Raw genomic sequence first — 19005 nt, 5'->3', positions numbered from 1 at the left:
ACAAATAGTGGGATTGACCGTCACATTATAATGCCCCCCACAGCTGAAAGGGCGAGCGTGTTTGGTGTGACAGGGATTTGAACCCACGACCCGCAGAGTCCAAGTCGAGCACCCTAACCACCTGGCCATGCCAGGCCCACTTACTCACTTATTTCTAGAACAAGGGCAATATTTTCAGCAAATATGGTGAATTTCCTAAAATAGGAATGTAAGAGGAACTGATTTATAAAAATGATACTTCCATGTAAACTGCTCAAAACAATTTAACAGAAAATCACAATTTTCCATATTTTAGCTAGGACAAGGTGCAACTATTGTCTTCAAATACTGTCGCTGGCACCTCCTGATCTCAGTGGTATATAAAAGGGTGTGTTCTCAACAGTTTTAACAAAAATGGTATGTAAAAAAGATCTAAATCGACAGTGAAACATGCCAGGATCCTAATAAAGCTGATTAAATCTACTTTATTGCAGAGTGGCTACAAACATCATGAAGTGTGATTAGCAGGATGTGGACACACTTTCAGACAACCAATATAGTTGCCCAGAGGCCTGGACTGTGTACAGCATTATCAACAGTCCCACAAGGTAACTGCTATTTGACAGTATGAGCTCCGTGCAAATTGTTAAATTTAGTTTTTCAACTGAATCAACAGTTCAGAGTTACAACAGGACAATAAGTCAACAAGCAAATAGTCAGAAGCAAGTTTCATAAGGTTAGCCTTTACGGCAAATAACAAATGGTGTGCATTCTTCTAATCTATTATTACAAACGACCCATCTTCATTAAAATCAAGAACACATGGAGTGGTGAAATGACACGTGGGAAAATGTCTTGTTCAAAGGGAAATCAAGTTACACACTGAAATCAGATACAAGATGTATTGGAAAAAGTGGCCTTGGACTAGATTCATTCAAAATTTTACAGAAGACACTTGTGATAGTAGTGGAAGAAGAGGGATTTAGCAAATGGACTGTTTAGCATGATCACTGGATTTTAATTTGATTGAATACATTAGGGAAGATAATTAGTATCATGTGATTATCTTCCAAGCAGTGTTGATGAACTGGGAGCAATTCTCATAATGGAGTATGCCATATCAACCGAAAAGTTCATTGAATCACTTATTTTAAGAATACTGTATTGATGTATCTCTTGTATTAGCATCCAAGGTGATCATAGACCTTATTAACAAACTTTTTTCATTGTACCCCTCCTTACATATTTCTACATGTAAAAAACAAGGAGCTGAGAATCCCTAAAGATTCCAGCTAGTACAAATAGTAGTACTGACAGCAACACTTGAACAGACATTGTCTGGTTTGCCTAAGGAGACATCAAAATCAATAAGGTCTTAAAACTTCCAATAAAAATGTACTAATGAGTCTTTTGGTTTACGAAAGACAAAGATGGTTTAATGAGCTGTAAGTATGTGAAGAGGCATGAGTTGAAATACATGTCCAATGACCAGACTTGTGACAGACAGCAAGAATTACCAACACAGTGCCCTGATCCAGCACCAAGCAAGTAAAGAACAATTGAATATAGAATATTGAAAAGCCCAATTATATCTTAGCTATTTTGAGCAATGTCTTTGGCCTAACGTTTGAAACACGGGGTTGGGAATTAGGACTATAAACTAATAAAACCTAAGTGATTATTTAGGCTTTCAAAACTGTATGGAATATTTTGTTAATTTCCAGCTAACAAAGAGTCTAGAAGATAAGAACTGTGTCAAAGTCAAGCCTTGAGGGATAATAAGTAAAGAATAACAGGGAAATTAAAACCAAACTTATTAACTTACATATATGTATAATCACTTACATCAGAAAAAGTTAGCTCATAGTTGTACTTACCCTACCACTGCATTTCCACCCAGTTCCAGTGCTTTAAGTCCAATTTTTCTTTGTACTTCTCCTATTACAATTTAGATGAACAAAGTCAAATCTTCAGTCATTCAATAAATGCTTTCATTTTAACATACTGATAAAGAAGAAAACTATAAAAGGATTATTTCATACAGATTGGTTTCAAAATATTTCATATTTCTGTAACCTGGACATCATAGCAAATATACGAATACCATAAATTTATACCTTCTAAAATATATACTTCTCAATTCTATAAGAATATGACCAAATGTTACTTAACGCTATAAAAAGGTTTACTTTATATTTGAAGCATTGATAAAATCCACATCTATTGTTGGAAACTAAGCAATAATCTGAAAGCCAATAATTTTTAAAACATGTAATTACATAAGAATCTAGACAATATTAAACTATAAGTTCTTCCAACACTAGTGATGGAACAGTTTAAAAAACAATAACAAAAATTAAATTAATAAACAGTTTTAAAAGGGATGTCTATAAATATGTATTATAGCTAGTTAATACCAAATTTAAGTCTGAAAAAAGGGTCAAAATAAAAATGGAATACCATGAAAAACTTTGTTTTAAACAAGAGGTAAATGTATAGTAATTATCAATTAAATGTCCTGTGGAAAACAATGTGTATTATTAAGAATTATAACTTAATGTTTATTATTATTATTAGAAAGTTTCAAAATGAGTACCTGACAATTTTGAAAACAGTGTTTGTCTAGTTTCGTTGGATGCTCTTGGTGTGCGTATTTTATCAATCCACTGATATTCAGGATCATCATTAACAACTAGCTCCTCTACAAATCCAAGAATAACTTGAGCTTGATACCCATGAGGGATTCTGGGACCTATCCAAACAAAAAGCATAATACCGGTTACAATAAAACACATAATTATACATTCTATATGTACATACTGTACAATGTCATTGCTCATATTATAAAACCTCATATTACCTTATAAGTATTTAAACAAAAGAAAATATATAACCTATATTATCCAAGTTTGTTTGATCAATTAATGTATACAAGTTAGAAAGGTGAGAAAATACTTTTAAAAATTCAGAAGAATTCCCTTCCTTTATTACCAAAGTTTCATCATTAGCTTCTGTTTCAAAACACTTACAGAACTATCAGCTCTTTGCTTTTAATTCAGTTGACTAAACAATTCTTAAGGTAATGAAAAAGCCAAAATAAAGTAAGTGAAATTTTACAATTCTTTCAGTTATATATCTTCTAGCTATGTCTCAGTTTACAGTTTCATCTGACTACAAAGTTGTAGATTACTGACAACGAATGTTTGATAAAAAAATAAATATTAGAATTCTATAATAATCATTTGTTCTTTGATCAAGATACACTCATGACTGATACTCATTATTAACCATTTCCAGCCTGGTATCTCTTCTTCTTTTTCATATGAGAACAAATGACATTAACCCTTCAGTAGATTATGTTGAGCAAGTGATTCCAAAGTAAACATTAGGATTTCCATGCTATAAGTTTTAATATGTTTTATGTATCTTCAAGAAATTTTCCAAGCTTCTAGTAAGTGTTACAAGTTTTCTGTAGACAAAAAATCAGAATTTTGAATTAAGTATTTTTACTAAAAATTTTTCCACAAATATATGGAGTCAGAGTGTTGAATGCTCTGAATGCAAATGGATTTTCATGTTAGGATTAAAAATACGTTTCTTCATATGAAAATTTTCAAATTTCACTTGTGTAATTTCTAAAACCTCATAAATAAATTTCAAACGTTGTTTTCAATAAAACTTTACATTTTATCTGTTATTTTCTCTACCCCAACTCTATACAGGGTCAGTTAATTTAACTGACCTCATAACCACCATAAAACTTTAAATAAAGGTTGAAAAATGCAAAATAAAGTGAGTAGTACTGTTCTACCTTTTTTAGTATGGAACACAAGACACAGTTCCAAAGTACTTCTCCTGAGAGTTTCTATTTTTAACTTTTTCACATCTATTATATATGTTTATTTTACCATTAGCAGCTGAAGTATAAACCTGCTGAACAAAAAGCAATAAATCAATTCTCCTGCCATTAGACTGTTTACATGACACCATCAATAGCAAATAAGCTCATGTGGTGCAATTACCAGGACTTTCCCACATAATTTATTGTAATCAAGGCTCTGAGAACACAGTGGGAGAGGATTTAAAAACTTGTTTACAGTACAGTGACTGCAACAAGAATTGTCTAAAGTAATAAAAGTGGGAGAAAATGTTTATGATATAACTCTGTACAATATCTGGGTCAATCCAATAAACTTAATAGGTATTTGAATGCTAGTTATCCTCAGGGGGCAGTCAGAATTTAATGGTATAGATGTACAAAGTGTATACATGCTTATGAACATGAATATATATTATTACTATTTACTTACAAATGCTTAATTTTTAGTATTTTTCTTAAAAAAATGAACAACAAACTAAAAATATATAGAAAACCAATACCTTCTAGTAATTACGATGTTAAGAAATGGTTATCAAGCTTTGTATTTGAAATGTCAATTACAGATATGCTGACATTAATGAGTTAAGTTTATGAATGCAAAAGCAGAAATGGCAATATACTGCCAACAAACTTGCAAGGGTTAAAACTATGAAAATTATTATAAGTAGTTCTTTCATTATTCTGAAATAATGTTTTTTATGCAGTTTGATTAATTAAACGTTTTAATACTCATATGAAAAAAAGGACATTATTTAGTGACTTGTTAAAAAAAGAATACTAATTTCCTTTAATAGCCAAATTCACAAAGTTAGAACTTACAGAGACATAACCCAATTATAATTAATAAACACGTACAGTGCCATTCGACTGTTTGATTGGGGATTCTGCACAAAGCTACACAAGAGTTATCAGTGCGTAACTTTTGAAGTTATACACTAAAGCAAAGGCAGCTAGTAAACAGTATCTACTGTTTCTAGAGATATCTAGGGATACTTTTGTCTGACCAATAGTAGGATTTGACCATCACTCATATAACACACCCCAAGAAGTATAGAGCACATAACTGCAACTATGGGATGCAAATTATGAACCCTCAGATTCACAGTTTAGTGACACTAACCTCTAGGCCATGCTCGGTCTATTAGAAGACAGTAACATCTAATAGGGACTAAATGTATGGAAAAAGAGTGGAAATAAAAGCCAATAACTGTATAACATGCACAAAAAATGTTGCTCATAACCTTTCTTTGGATTTGTTTATTTTTCACAAACCCTAAAAAAATACTACCAAAGAAAAATTAAATATATTACTGAACTGAGGAAAACAAGGCAATTGTATGTTTCACAGATACATTATTTATTCACAACTATGATTTTACCAGTAAAGGCATCATCAGGTACAGATATGAAATAAAAAGCAATCTTTATTGTTTAACTAACTGTATAATGGATGTATGGCAGATATTCACATGTTGGAAAATTGGTTTTTAAATCAAGTGAAAACAATAATGTATATTTTATCTTCATTAAAGAACTACAATATGATGGATGAAAACCATTTCAAATATTGTAGCAGTAGTCAATTAACATGTCTTGGGTGACTGTCTTTTGTAATATATTAGAGCTAATGACATTAGAAAATTTCAAACCTCATATAAGAGGTACGGAAGTTTACTTACTATAGAAAAAATGCACACCACAGGAAGACTCGCGATATTTGTTTGTATCACTAAACAAATCCACTTTAACTGCCATGTTAACTTCTCCTCGAATACCTAAACAAATAAAAATCCACATCTTAGTTGATAATGTATTATGGTTATTAAAAAATTAGCTATGTGTTACCATTGATCAGAAGAGTAAATACTTGAAATATTTTTAAACAGAAGCTGGGAATTTTAGGCATCTATTACGTATTCAACATCACTGTCATGTAGCAGCACAACCTTTATCTCAACTTGCATACAAGATCTGTTTCTTTATATTCTAATACAGTGTCACTATGTTTAATTGCATATAAACAAATAAGATTATATTCAACTAACTTTCTTTAATATGTAGAAAGAACAAGCTTTTCAAAACACATTGGTAATTTTACTTATCATCCTACGATGAAAACTGGGCAAATGCATTATAGAAATAAAAAAACCTATTCACAGACATTTCTTCATGATACTAAAAAAATATACAGAATTAAAAATAAAATGAATCATGAAATAAAAAGTCTGATAACCTGATTCATCCCTCAAATAGGAAGATTCAACTTTCCAAAAGTGCTCACGTTATCAGGTTTCTTGCTTTGTGATTCAAAGACACTATTTATATTCATTGCCATTAATACACACATAATACATTTAATCTTAGAAAAAACAACAATAACAAAGAATCACCATTCTCAGACAAGGCCAAATCTTTAAAAAATCTTGTAATATGAGTAGTATGAACTGAAAAATTCCTGAGAACATACTTCAATAAAATATCTTTCAGTAAGCAGATGAAAAACTGTTTTTTCACAGGCAAGACATGAGTAAATAAAAACAAAAAAAACTTGCAAAAGTTGAAATGTCATAAATATAATAATATAGTTTGTTTGTTTTTTTATCTACCCACTTTAGACTGCATCATTGAAATATATTTGAGCCATGGGTACACGTGAAAAATTTTGGGTTTATGAAAAGAAATATAACAAGATCCCCTCTCTTAAATCAAGAAAATTAGTCTATTCATGCAGTATTACACTATGATTTTGAATAGTAAGAAGACTCAAACTGATAATCTTCTTCAAATTAAAAATTTAAATGATAGGAGTTTTTACTTAATCTTTCAATAACAGCAAATATTACACTACTAGCAAAAACAATAGAAAGTCTTAGGATAATCAGCATAATAGACACTGATGTAACTTATATGATTGGTGTGTTTTAATATCAGAAAAGATAAAATTACATCAATTTATAATTCATCTTTTGTTTCTTAACCTTTTATGTAAGTTTCAGAATTTGTAGCTATAAAGCTCAAAAACAAAAAACACAAAAGTTAATTATTTAATTAATTAAAAGTTTTAATTTCTTTAAAAACTATATACTGCAACAACATATGAAATGTAAACAAATGCAAAAAAAAATCATTTTCAGTTCCTTTTAGCTGATAAGTTATTTTCTTGAGAGTGACTTATTTTGTAATTACAGTAACCTCTTTATTTAGACAAGGTCATTTTTTCATTAATTAATTTGATCTACCATATCTGATTGGATTGTCCTTCATGAATGATGCTTTTTTTTTAAAAAACTTTGTTTTGTTTTTTATTTGGTCTTATCATAACTAATTCAGTTGATCAACCTGTCAAATTATTATTTAATTCCTTAAAAAAGAAAAATTATACTTTCAATATATTACAAAATACCACACAAAATAAATCTCAAAATCTTCCTTTAAGTACATATCTCACTTCAACATTATGAATATTTTTGTGATTTTTAACCAAACTATCAATGGTATCTCCAAACATGGTATTTATTTCTCTGGCTTTGAAAACAGTATGAAAGTTAGTTTCACTTTGGGGTTGAATAACATTTCTTAATGAATATAAATTTTTACATTTTACATTTTTCAATGCTTTCTGTTTCTTATAAGGTTTTAATTTTCCCAAAGAAAATAATCAATATTGTTTTAAAATAAACACTAATACAATAATAATAGGAAAATTGAAATGACCACCAAACTCATAACAATGGGAAAACAAACAAAATGCAGAGCATGTTTTTGCAACAATGGGACACAAACTATGAACTCTTGGATTCACAGTCTTACGTACTGGGCAAACCTGGCCTTTATGGTGATAAAGAGTTTAAAATGCAGGCAGAAGCAGTAGCAAAGGGGAGGGACACAAATGACTGTCAAAAACTTAAGAGAAATGAAAAAATGAATAAAGAGATCCTTCTGGGACATATCTAGATACCCTCAAAAATTTCATGGTAGTCAGAGATTGAGAAGTTGGAAAATATTTGTTACAGATAGACTACCAAACACAAATCACTTTATAGTACAGATGAAAAATATAACATAAATGTATATAAATTATATACCATTTATTTTTAATTAAACCTTTTAAGTTACTGAAATGACAGAAACTATTTTATGGTATCTGTTAAACTTACCATGCATGGTATCATAGATTGGATACCATCCTGACAAAAAACCTGACTGTTTGTACAACAAGGGGTTCAAATTGACATACACCTTTCCTATTGCATCATTAGCACTGTAGGTGTCGTAATCCATTATCCTATATGTAAGTAAAAATAACCATAAGCACAATTCAAACTAAGATACCCAATGTATTGACCTAATATAATATACATTCAGAAGTCTACAGCTAAACTATTTATGTGCATAACAAAACTTCTTTACTATCTTCAATTAGTTTTATTTGGAATAAAAATATGTATTATAGTCACTTAACACTGATATCATCATAACAAAAATAGTGTCAAAAATAATATTCACTTTATTTCCACACAACTGTCATAAAGTATGGCACAATCTTCTATGAATATTAAATTTGAGACAAGTAAATAATAATATCTTTTACACAAGAGATGTCTAGCTTCGAGATCTGTTAAGCCTAGTAAGTCTTCTTTCTTCAACAGCTCGGGTATCCCACCTCAAGCATTCAGCTTCTTGTATTGCATACAAGTAACATTTCAGATATTATAGATTCAGGAGTACATACAAGTTATATAGGGGGGAAAAAAACATTAAAAATATTGTAAATTGAGAAAACATTTATCTCCTAAAAAAGAAATTGCAAACAAATATTCATCATATTTAAATACAAATTAAAAAAAAAAGCAATGTGGAAAACTATTTTCAGACATTTTATTACTTATCATAATAATCTAACCACATGTGATTACTCTAAATGTTACTGCCATAAATTCAACCCAGCTGATGAGTTCTGAATAGTGATTTGTGATATACAAAAAATATATATCTGTAGTGCTATTTCCATACACCTGTGCTTTCATATCTGTAATAGAATAATTCAAAACAACGTGTAAAAACATCTGCAGCCAAAAGTTATTCATTATTTATATTAGGCCTAACAAGCCTCCTTATTTTGTATGGTTAGGTATATCTTGCACCACTCAATTGATTCATGGTATTAATCAACTCTGATAAAAAATAAATCTGTGATTGAAGAATGTTTCTACTTTTAATGATTTAAAACTTACCTGATTTGTAATGGCTCATCTTGTAACTCTTCATCATCAACCTATAAAAAAAAAGGTTATTTCTTATAAGTCAACTTCAAATATTAAAAAGCAAAAACAAATACTTTTTATGCTTGAATCTTGTTAATTCCTCCATTTTTTTTTCAGTTTTGAAGATACCACCAAATAGTAAGAAGTTGTAACATATACCACAAATATCTGATGGTATCTGCAGTAATAATAAAAAATCTAGTATTTTCTTTAAAATCTCAGTGGTACATAAAATGACCATTTTAAGTAGAAGTTCAATATTTCAGGTAAATAGAAGTAATTATTTTAGATTATAACAGTTATAATAAAAGGAGTAGCATGTATTAGCAAGAAAAGAATGCTTCATATTAAGATTGAAGAAAAAGAGATGCTGATAGATAGTGGATACTTGAATGGAATGTCTTTCCTCACTGAGTCAAGGAAGTAAGCACTCATTTCACATAATAAGTATGCAACATAGTATCAGATGCACATACTGAAATGCTACAAATATTTACAAAAAGAAAGAAAAGAGGGGTGCTTTTAAGTCTTGAAACTTGCATAAGTATTAAGTTTTATTTTCAGAAAGTTGGAAATTGTGTACTTTTGACAATAGACATTTCTTGCAAAATATATTAAAAAATAATTTGTTAATCAAAAAATCCTCACACACAAATACATTACATGACTAGTTTCAGCCTTAGACCCACATGTGACAGATAGGTGAATACTTATTTCGTTGTTAAAAGTAAGTTATTAACATTCAATATGCAAACGATAGTAAGTGATATGAAAAGAATACTAATGATATTAACTAGAAACAATACATGTTTTTTTTGTCAACAGAATTAAAGTTTTCCTTAATAATTTCTATGGTGAATAGTACATTAAAAAAATTTCATTATAATGATCAGAAGGATAATATAAACCAAAGAACTGGCATTCATCTGTTTTCTTTGAATCTCTCACTTATTCCATAACCCTTTCCCTTATACACTGGCATGTTTCCCCAAGATAACTTTGTACTGAAATGCATGCAATGTAATTGTTATCTGAACAAGAGATAGAACTAAGAACTGATTTAACAAGGAAAAAGTTAAGTGTGGGGGCCTAACTTTTCTTTTAGCCTTACATTCAACTTTCTGTGCTTTAGGATATGTTTAACTTTATGACTAAGGTTGTCATTAACAAAATATAATGACATGGGGATTTTTCTTTTGATGAAGATTTACCAGACAACTACACAAGTTGTGTACCAACTGTGCTGAGACAATGTGGGTTCAAGCATTCAACTCCTAACCCTTAACTGATTCTCTTTTAGTTGCTGGTGAGTTTTATATCGATATTTGTAGTTTGCCTGATAGATGGAATATCCCCAACACATTTGGGTGTTATGACCACAGGTATTATCCATTATGACTTACGGATGATAACAAGGAATGATAATGGAGGCATAATTTTGAATTTCAATTTTATAATATTATTTCTAGTTTCTTATATATATATCTAAACACAGAGAGAAAGAGAGTATTAACTTATGATATCCCTTGCAAAGAAATTTCTTTGATTTTAGGAATGGAGCTAGTTAAGCCACAACTGGGCCTTCCGTCAAGAAATGTTAAGGAACTGAGCAGTAGACTTATTAGGTGCACAATCATTGTTTTCAGTCTGATCTTCCATCATGGAGCTACTGAATGAACAGTATATGCAGGAACAGAAGTGATATTTCCTTGTTAACTTTTGATGTTGTGCAGTGAAATAATATTAACAGGCACTATGCAGTGTATTGGTGTTGCTCAAGACATTTACAGATGTCATTTGGACATTCAGAAGAGGCAGATATTCTGATAATTGCATTATTAACTTGGCAAAGTAATAAAATGTTACATAAAACTTAAAATTTCTCATGATACTAGTTGTATTAACTTAGAACCTATTTATTGAATTAAAAGAACTACACATTTTCTGAAGAAATATTTAAAAAAGTGAAGCAAGTCATTTAGCCGGAGTAGTATTAACACTGACTAGCTGTTTCTACTTACCTCAAACCTAAACCACTCTGAATTCCACTGTGGATTCAGTGATCTTCGACATACTTCTGTCTTGAAAGTCGTGTTTCCAAGTTTCACCTAAGTCAAGATGAGAAGGATTACACATGTAAATAAATAACTTACATAACAGTCATTGAACACTTCATAAATTTCTAATTTGGTTTTTATATCTAGTTTTAAATAAATTGGCATGATATGTCTATGCATCTTCATTTTGGAGCAATGTGACTTGACATGACTGTAACATAAATCACTCTAATAATCTCTAAATATTTGTTATAATTCATACCTACAACCGCACTATAAAAAACATTCTCAGAACAGTTGTTATAAACCAGTTCCCACTGTGACAGAAGGTTATTCTCAGAAAAACTGACATAAATAGGTACCCACTGTGAGTGCAGAAGTTTTACAGTAAGTAATCATCACTTTGCTTCCTGTTTTGATCAACTTCTGCTTGACACTCACGAGGACATGTATGAATTACTGAATCATGTAGCCATAGGAAATGTACATTTGTCATAAGGAATACCTGTTCAGATTTGGAATTCTAATACATGGATTTATAAATAAGTTTCCTGTTTTGAAGATCTTTCTACATAAAAAAATAATCCATATCTGTCAATTTACAGATTAATGAGAGTTAATTGTAATCAAGTTGAGTACTGATAAAAAAGTAAGAAAGCAAAAGCTGAGAATCAATTATAATTTAAATTGTTTTGCTAGTTGCTTTATACATCATGAAAACAGTTAATACCCGTGTTTTCTAAGTAAGTATTACTGTTTTACATATGTATACTTAAATTACGAAAACATTTATCTAATTTAATTTGGATTTACCTACTCAAACTAAAGACCATAAAACAATGGTATTGAAGTATTTCAAAGAAAGTGTGTTATCATTAATTGATGCTTTAATCTTTTTCTGTACTGTCCAGAAAAAGTTAAAGTGTTATACAGCTGTTTAATAACAGTTAGAGCTGGAGAATTAGTGAAGCTTGGTAACACATTAATTATTGGACTCATTTCCCATTGACTGCAGATTTTCTAAATGCACACAGAATTTTTGCAAGCTGTACACTCAAGTTCAACTGCCAGAGGCAGACCGTAACTTATACAGTGAATCAGCAGTCAATGGGTTAAAAGATTACATTCAACTTATAACTATTGTCATCTTAGACTTGGATAGTTGGAATAATAAAAAATAGTAATAATTGGACACACTAAATATGATCAGTTTACAACTTTCATGAGTTGTGACACCAATCATTAAAATAAACAGCCCTGAATTAATGGAAAATAATTACAAGAAATCATAATGGCAATATTTTGATTATTTGAACAAATGGAATAGTCAGAAACATTAATTTTGATTAGTTGATTATTTTTAAGACATCCAATTCAATTGTACTATTAATAGAGCTGTGCAACTAACTCAATTAATAGTGCTGTGGCCATTCTCAAAAAGAGGCCTAGAAATTGGAGGTACCCCTCCCTATGGTAGAATAAAACACAACCATATTTTTTTTAATGCATTGGTATGTTAGAAGTATGAAATGGATGGTTGTGAAAAAAATAACCTGTTTTCACATGTATTTATGCATGGATATTCATAGGTATCTTAGATGAAAAAGATGTGCTGCTGAATGCCACATCGAAAAGCATGAAAATTGTATAACTCTGTCAGTTCTTGTTATATCATAACAAAACGTGTACTGATATGAAGTTTGAAGTAGGGCCTTTGTTATTTAACAATATTTAACTGACCGGCATTTCATATCAACTCATACAAGGTTTATTATTGGTGTTTTAATAAACTATTTAATATGTATATATCTATACCAAAGTTGACAAAAGACTGGCTTTTCATAAGGCAGAATAAATCATAAATATTGCAGTGATATGATAAAGATTTCAATGTGTGGAAGAAATAACTAAGGTATAACATACATTATACCTCACTTAAGAAACTGTTTTTTGTGTATTTATTAGGATAATGCAAAGTAAATTTATATATACTGATTAATTACCAATCATTTCATTTCAGTGTCTTTTTTTACATGTTTTATGAGTGTCTTTCATCTTACTTGCTGCTTATTCAAATCAGGAATGGCTTGATCAAACTAGATTAACATGAACTGTAATCCAGATTGTAGTGAATTAGTTAACCTGGAGTGTTTTTTTTTTATCTGTTGTGCTTTCAGGTAGGTTGACCAGGGTTTTACATAAATGGGTGAAAAATGGATTCAGAACCACCAGATAAAAAATTATCTGATTTTGTCTGTGTTGATGCCATGAATGTAGTCAATACACTCAGGAAGTCTTCAACAATGGAAGAATATGAGGAGGATGTTGCACTGACTGAGTTGGCCTTAACAAGGAACCAGCTGGATGAAGGGCAAGTACTACACATGGCTGCAGCCATACTAAGAAAGTTATTAAAGATACTGACACGTACATTCCAAGCCTTCAGACTTCAACATATGACAAAGAATATCCAAGGGAATATAAGTCATCAATCAGCTGTTTGCCTCCGAAGACATGATAAACTCTCAGTGTAAAACCCAGTGTTATTGGCATACACACACACATGTTGGCTCTGGCTTATGATGTTATGACAAACAGAGATGACTTTAAGATTGTCTTTCTTTGTGCTTTCACCAGAACAACTTGATACATTGTCAAACGAACTTTTGTTGACAAACCACATTATAAAGCCATACAGCTCATCTGGAACATATTTAGCACATGGACTGATGCTGATGTCAAGGCTTGGAGTGTATGTGTGATGCCCTGCAATGCTTTTTGATGCATCATTCAGCAGTACATCTTTTTCATCTAAGATACCTATGAATATCCATGTATAAATACATGTGAAAATGGGTTATTTTTTTCACAACCATCCATTTTATACTTCTAACATACCAATGTGTTAAAAAAATATGGTTGTGTTTTGCTCTACTGTAGGGAGGGATACCTCCAATTTCTAGGCCTCTTTTTGAGAATGGCCACAGCACTATTAATTGAGTTAGTTGCCCAGCTCTATTAATAGTACAATTAAATGATGATGATGTACACAGATTTCTAGTTAAAGCTCCAATCTTTCTTGATAAGTCTTTCAGCTACACCCATGTAGCTTACTGTATCAGTAAAAATAATGGGATTGTATGGACTTTAGTAGGGAGGGAGAGAGGTTTCTTGAAGCAACTCATGATGGTTTCCTATACAAAATGGTTAGAAATCAAGCCAGAGAGAATGTAATTTTAGAGTTACTTATAACCAATAATGAGTATTTAGTTGCAAGAGTTAAACTAGGTGAACATTTGGAAAAGAGCAATCATTACATAATTATATTTGATGTTTAGTTAAATGTCAAGATATATAGAATTGAAATTTTAGTTATCAATTTTCAGAAAGCCAATTCTGAAGCAATGAGAATACATGTATCATTAGCGAATTGGGATAATGACTTAAAAAGTGATGAGGGACAGATCTGGGAAATTCTTAAAAATAAATTGCTTTTAATTCAAGAAAAACACATTCCTAAAAACAGGAAAAGGATAAGAGGGAAAAGCATTACCAAAAAAAAAAAAAAGGATAAAATAAGGGATGAATGTCCTAAATTTAAACTGAGAGACAGGCTGGAAGACTTCCAGAGCTATAGGAAGGTTAGGAATTTGGTCAAAAAGAGATTAGGATATTCAAAAGGGCTTATCAGAAATATCTAGTTGAAAGTGCTAAAATCAGCAACAAGGATTTTTTTTTCTAAGTATGCTAAAAGTAAACATAATGTCAAATGGGAACTGGGCTTTTGAAGGATGCTGATGGCAAGGTTTTTGTCAAAGACTGCGATGGACGATCTTTTAAATGTTCTTTTCTGTTTGTACAAGAGAAGGTATCAGTAATATTCTTGACCTTGTGATAATGTGTCACACAAAAGATTAGCTAAGAAGATCACATTATTAGGTGTTGGGAAAGCACAAGTTAATTGGACTGTAAGGTGGTTTCATGAGAGAAATTAAAAGGTTTTTATTAATGGAGTTCAGTCAAACTAGACCCTTGTTATTAGTGGAGTACTTCAGAAGTCAGTTCTTGGGTCTTTGCTTATTTTTCTTACTTAATTATACTGACAAGAGCATAATTAGTAAATTAGTGAAGTCTGTTTATGATATTAAATTCTTGAGTATTTCTAGTTGTATCAACGATGTTGGGGTATTACAGAATGACTTGGATCAAGTGGTAAGTTGGATAAATACTTGGCAAATGTCCTTTAATTAAAATAAGTGCAAGGTAATCCATTTGGGTTATCATAAGTTGGATCACATGTTTAATATAAATGGGAATCCACTCAATAGTGTGATTGAAGAAAAGAATCTCGACAGAGTGGTATATGAGTATCTCAAGCCATCAAGGCAATATTCTGTTGCTGATAGCAAAGCTAATAGAATTTATGGTATATTTATAGACATGTTGGCTACAAGACAAATCACTAGTTAGACCTAATATTCTTATCTAAAAAGAGATATTGACTTATTGGAAATGGTTCAGAAGAGAGCTACTAGAATTATTCCAGGGATGAAACAGTTATTTTATAGGGATAGAGTATGATCTCTTAGCTTACTTTCTCTACAGAAAAGAAGAATAAGAAGTGATCTTATTGAAGTTTACTAGATTATCTTTGAGATTGTCTGTACTCTGATGCAGGTCTGTACTCTGCCTGCTCACTGTAGGTATCTAAATCTGATTTTTAGTGTTATGTTCTTTTGTCTTTTTTAGCCATCTCATGTGATAATAATCAATTAGTTACATGTATTCAATTTGTTTCTTGGATGATTAATCAATTATCAAATTTCACCAATTGCCTAGCTATAGTCTTCTCATCTTGTTATTTTTGGAATAGAGTACAAAGAAACCTGAGGCCTTTATCCTAGTAAAGCATCTTGAATCAAGTAAATAACATATGACCTGAGAACTGGTTAAGTGTCAAGTACAGGGAATCATTTCACTTGCAATATGTGAACTTACTGTAAACCTTTTTTCCACAGATAATATTTCAGGTGGATAGGATAAATAAATAATCTATTCTAAGTGATTGAAATCTCCCATCTTCACTTAATTATACTGATGCTCAGTTACATGTATTTTTTGTCAGCTTGACTATATACAGGTATTTTAAGAAATACTTAGAACTCAAGAAAGCAACAAATAGCTGTTAAAATACCTAATAATTATAGCTAAATGCATCAGAGGCCCACAAAAGATTGATCATGTAGAACAAAACATGCCTAGGGTATTAGCTTTCATGAAATTTGTTATAAGGCAAACTGAGATAAATATCAAACAAAATGTTAAGAAATTAATTGTGAGAACTTAATTCTACAGTTCTTTAAATGATAGTTAAACACATTCAAATGATATTTGAATATATATACACAGAGAGTATCATCAAAGATGTATTACAAAGCATTACTACACCTTCAAATATACAAATATTTTAAAATTAATGAATTTCAGCTATAGTTTAAATACTTAATTGACTAGAATCACTACCATTTGGGAAAGAATTATCTTTAATATAATCAATATTAATTTACCTAGTAATGTTTAATATTTCCTAGGAAAAACACTTTTTCTCAGTTACGTTATAATTTTGTTTACCTACAACCTTCATGAAATCAAAGTTTTCAATCTTCTCAAGAAATGTCCAAATTTAGAGTTTTTGGATATGATAGATTAAAAATGAATAAGTAAAATATAAAATGAAATAATAGGAAAACTAACACATATTTTCACATATTTTATACCTGAAAATTCAATGGCCCATTAACATCTTGCTCTTTTATGTTCTTAATTAATTTTTCATAGTTGAGATAACTTAACCATTCAATATTTAATATGTATGCAATAGGTGGTAACATGTATGTTGATCATTATATTTATGTTTACAAAAACTTAAAATAATACACAATAAATAGATATTAACAAAGAAGTTGACCTTACCTCAACATAAGCATCTGAGGTATCACTGGTGCGGTCCATAACGGGGAGATTTCTCCCTGCTAATATACGAACCTTTACTTTTGCTGGCATTTTTTACCACATGCTTGACAACCTTTAAAAATGAAATGCATTACTTTTGTTTTTCAATGAAGCTTTTATAGAAGCTGAATTTTAAACAAACACTCTAATTATATTACTACTATATTTTGTTGTAAACTACACAAAAGAAATTTAAGTCTGTCCTAATTTTTTGTATGTTTTGTAACAAAATACATTGTTGAAGGATGGGGAAAGACCAGTAAATTGAACTGTATGCTGGGTGGGTGATGAAAAGCAAAAATAGTTATTAATATAATCCAGTCAAATTGAACTCTTTCTTACTTGTGGAGCACCTTAGGGGCCATTGCTATTTTTTTCCTTGTTTACATTAATTATATTGACAGGCTCATAGTTAGTAAATTAGAAGTTTGTGGATGACATTAAATGCTCAGATATTTCTAGTTGCACGGAGTATGGTTAGGTACTACAAAATAACTTCATAAAATCTGAGGATACATTTATGGACTAACTGATCATAAGTTAAAAGAAGTTATTTTAGAGGTAGTATTACTGCACAATTCTGCATTATATAACTAGAAATTTTAATAAAACACAAAAAATAATAGCTCTGTGTTTTTAAAATGCAGATGTAACAAGACCTATTGGTTTAAGTTACGTTTTCTATGTAACTCAACATGAAACATGTTCCACTGCTACAATCATCCTCTTAAAAAAGCCTTAGAAGTTAGACACCTTTAACCAAAAGCCATAGGAGTTCAATAACATGGAAGGGTGCTTAACCTGATCAAATTATCATAGTCAGTAAACGATTACATTCCAACATAATATTCTCATAACTAGTACTAGTAATGGTATTAGTTTGTTTTCACCTCCAACCATAAGAGAAAAAAAAAAAGGGGGGGGGGTATTTTAATTAGGCCTAAATCGCATAACTAATAATTACAACTGCAACTTATCAAGTTGAAATAAACTTAGTCAACTTACACTTTAGTCATTACCGAGATAGTAGTACCTTCATCTCGGTCACTATACTAATAGTAATACTAGTATTACTATTAGTACATGTGTAGTTATTCAATTTATTTAAGTTATTGGCTTATGCACACACTCTAAAATTATATGATAGAAATAAAGTTATTATTGTATGATCTCATTTCGTTTATGATTAATATATTAAAGGTATCATTTTGTCCATAAATTTTGAAGAAAGCATGCATGCAAAATAGTTTTTTTAAATCAATCTAAACATTACCCTCACACATCCATCGATGATACGCTCAAAAGCCCTCTGTACTAATAACGTAAAACTAAAATTTTGAACATATTCTATAGCCGTAAATTATACGTACAAGGAAACGCGTTTGTCTCAGATCTTCCCTTTAAATCGGCTTATTAACTCTCTGAGTTGCTAGAAAAAATCTTTGCCATTTTTATATTCTCGTGAAAAATAACACTACAAAAAAGGCAATAATAATAACTTTCGATCAGAGTGAGCTATTTGCTTACAGCGAAACTCCAAACCAACTGGCCATCGGGTTGTGTGTGTGCGTGTTTTTTGTTGTTTTTTTATATACAGCAAAGCCACATTGAGTTATCTGCTGTGTCCACCGAGAGGAATCGAACCCCTGATTTTAGCGTTGTAAATCCGTAGACCTACCGCTGTCTCAGCGGAGGACTGGCCCGGCATGGCCAGGTGGTTAGGGCGCTCAACTCGCAATATGAGGGTCGCGGGTTCGAATCCCCGTCACACCAAAAATGCTCGCCCTTTTAGTCGTGGGGGCGTTATAATGTG

At 30.8% G+C, this 19005-nt stretch overlaps 1 protein-coding gene across 1 annotated transcript in view; it reads right to left on the bottom strand.

The window, feature by feature from the left end:
• Nucleotides 1–18407, bottom strand: part of LOC106459083 (C2 domain-containing protein 5-like) — a gene marked incomplete at its 3' end in the record, with an annotated part of 49924 nt that extends 31517 nt beyond the window's left edge. Inside the window, exons 1-8 of the mRNA XM_022385495.1 lie at nucleotides 18198–18407; nucleotides 17154–17265; nucleotides 11145–11231; nucleotides 9094–9134; nucleotides 8017–8144; nucleotides 5539–5634; nucleotides 2576–2731; nucleotides 1857–1917 (exon numbers count right to left, since the gene is read on the bottom strand). Coding sequence (XP_022241203.1) covers nucleotides 1857–1917; nucleotides 2576–2731; nucleotides 5539–5634; nucleotides 8017–8144; nucleotides 9094–9134; nucleotides 11145–11231; nucleotides 17154–17243 — 659 coding nt within the window. The remainder of the gene's footprint in view (nucleotides 1–1856; nucleotides 1918–2575; nucleotides 2732–5538; nucleotides 5635–8016; nucleotides 8145–9093; nucleotides 9135–11144; nucleotides 11232–17153; nucleotides 17266–18197) is intronic.
• Between the last annotated feature and the right edge of the window lie 598 nt (nucleotides 18408–19005).

The sequence above is a fragment of the Limulus polyphemus genome, unplaced genomic scaffold (assembly GCF_000517525.1).
Source record: "Limulus polyphemus unplaced genomic scaffold, Limulus_polyphemus-2.1.2 Scaffold556, whole genome shotgun sequence".
NCBI classification, from domain to species: domain Eukaryota; kingdom Metazoa; phylum Arthropoda; class Merostomata; order Xiphosura; family Limulidae; genus Limulus; species Limulus polyphemus.
The sequence above is the reverse complement of the archived record's forward strand: the minus strand, read 5'-3'. Positions and strand labels throughout refer to the sequence as shown.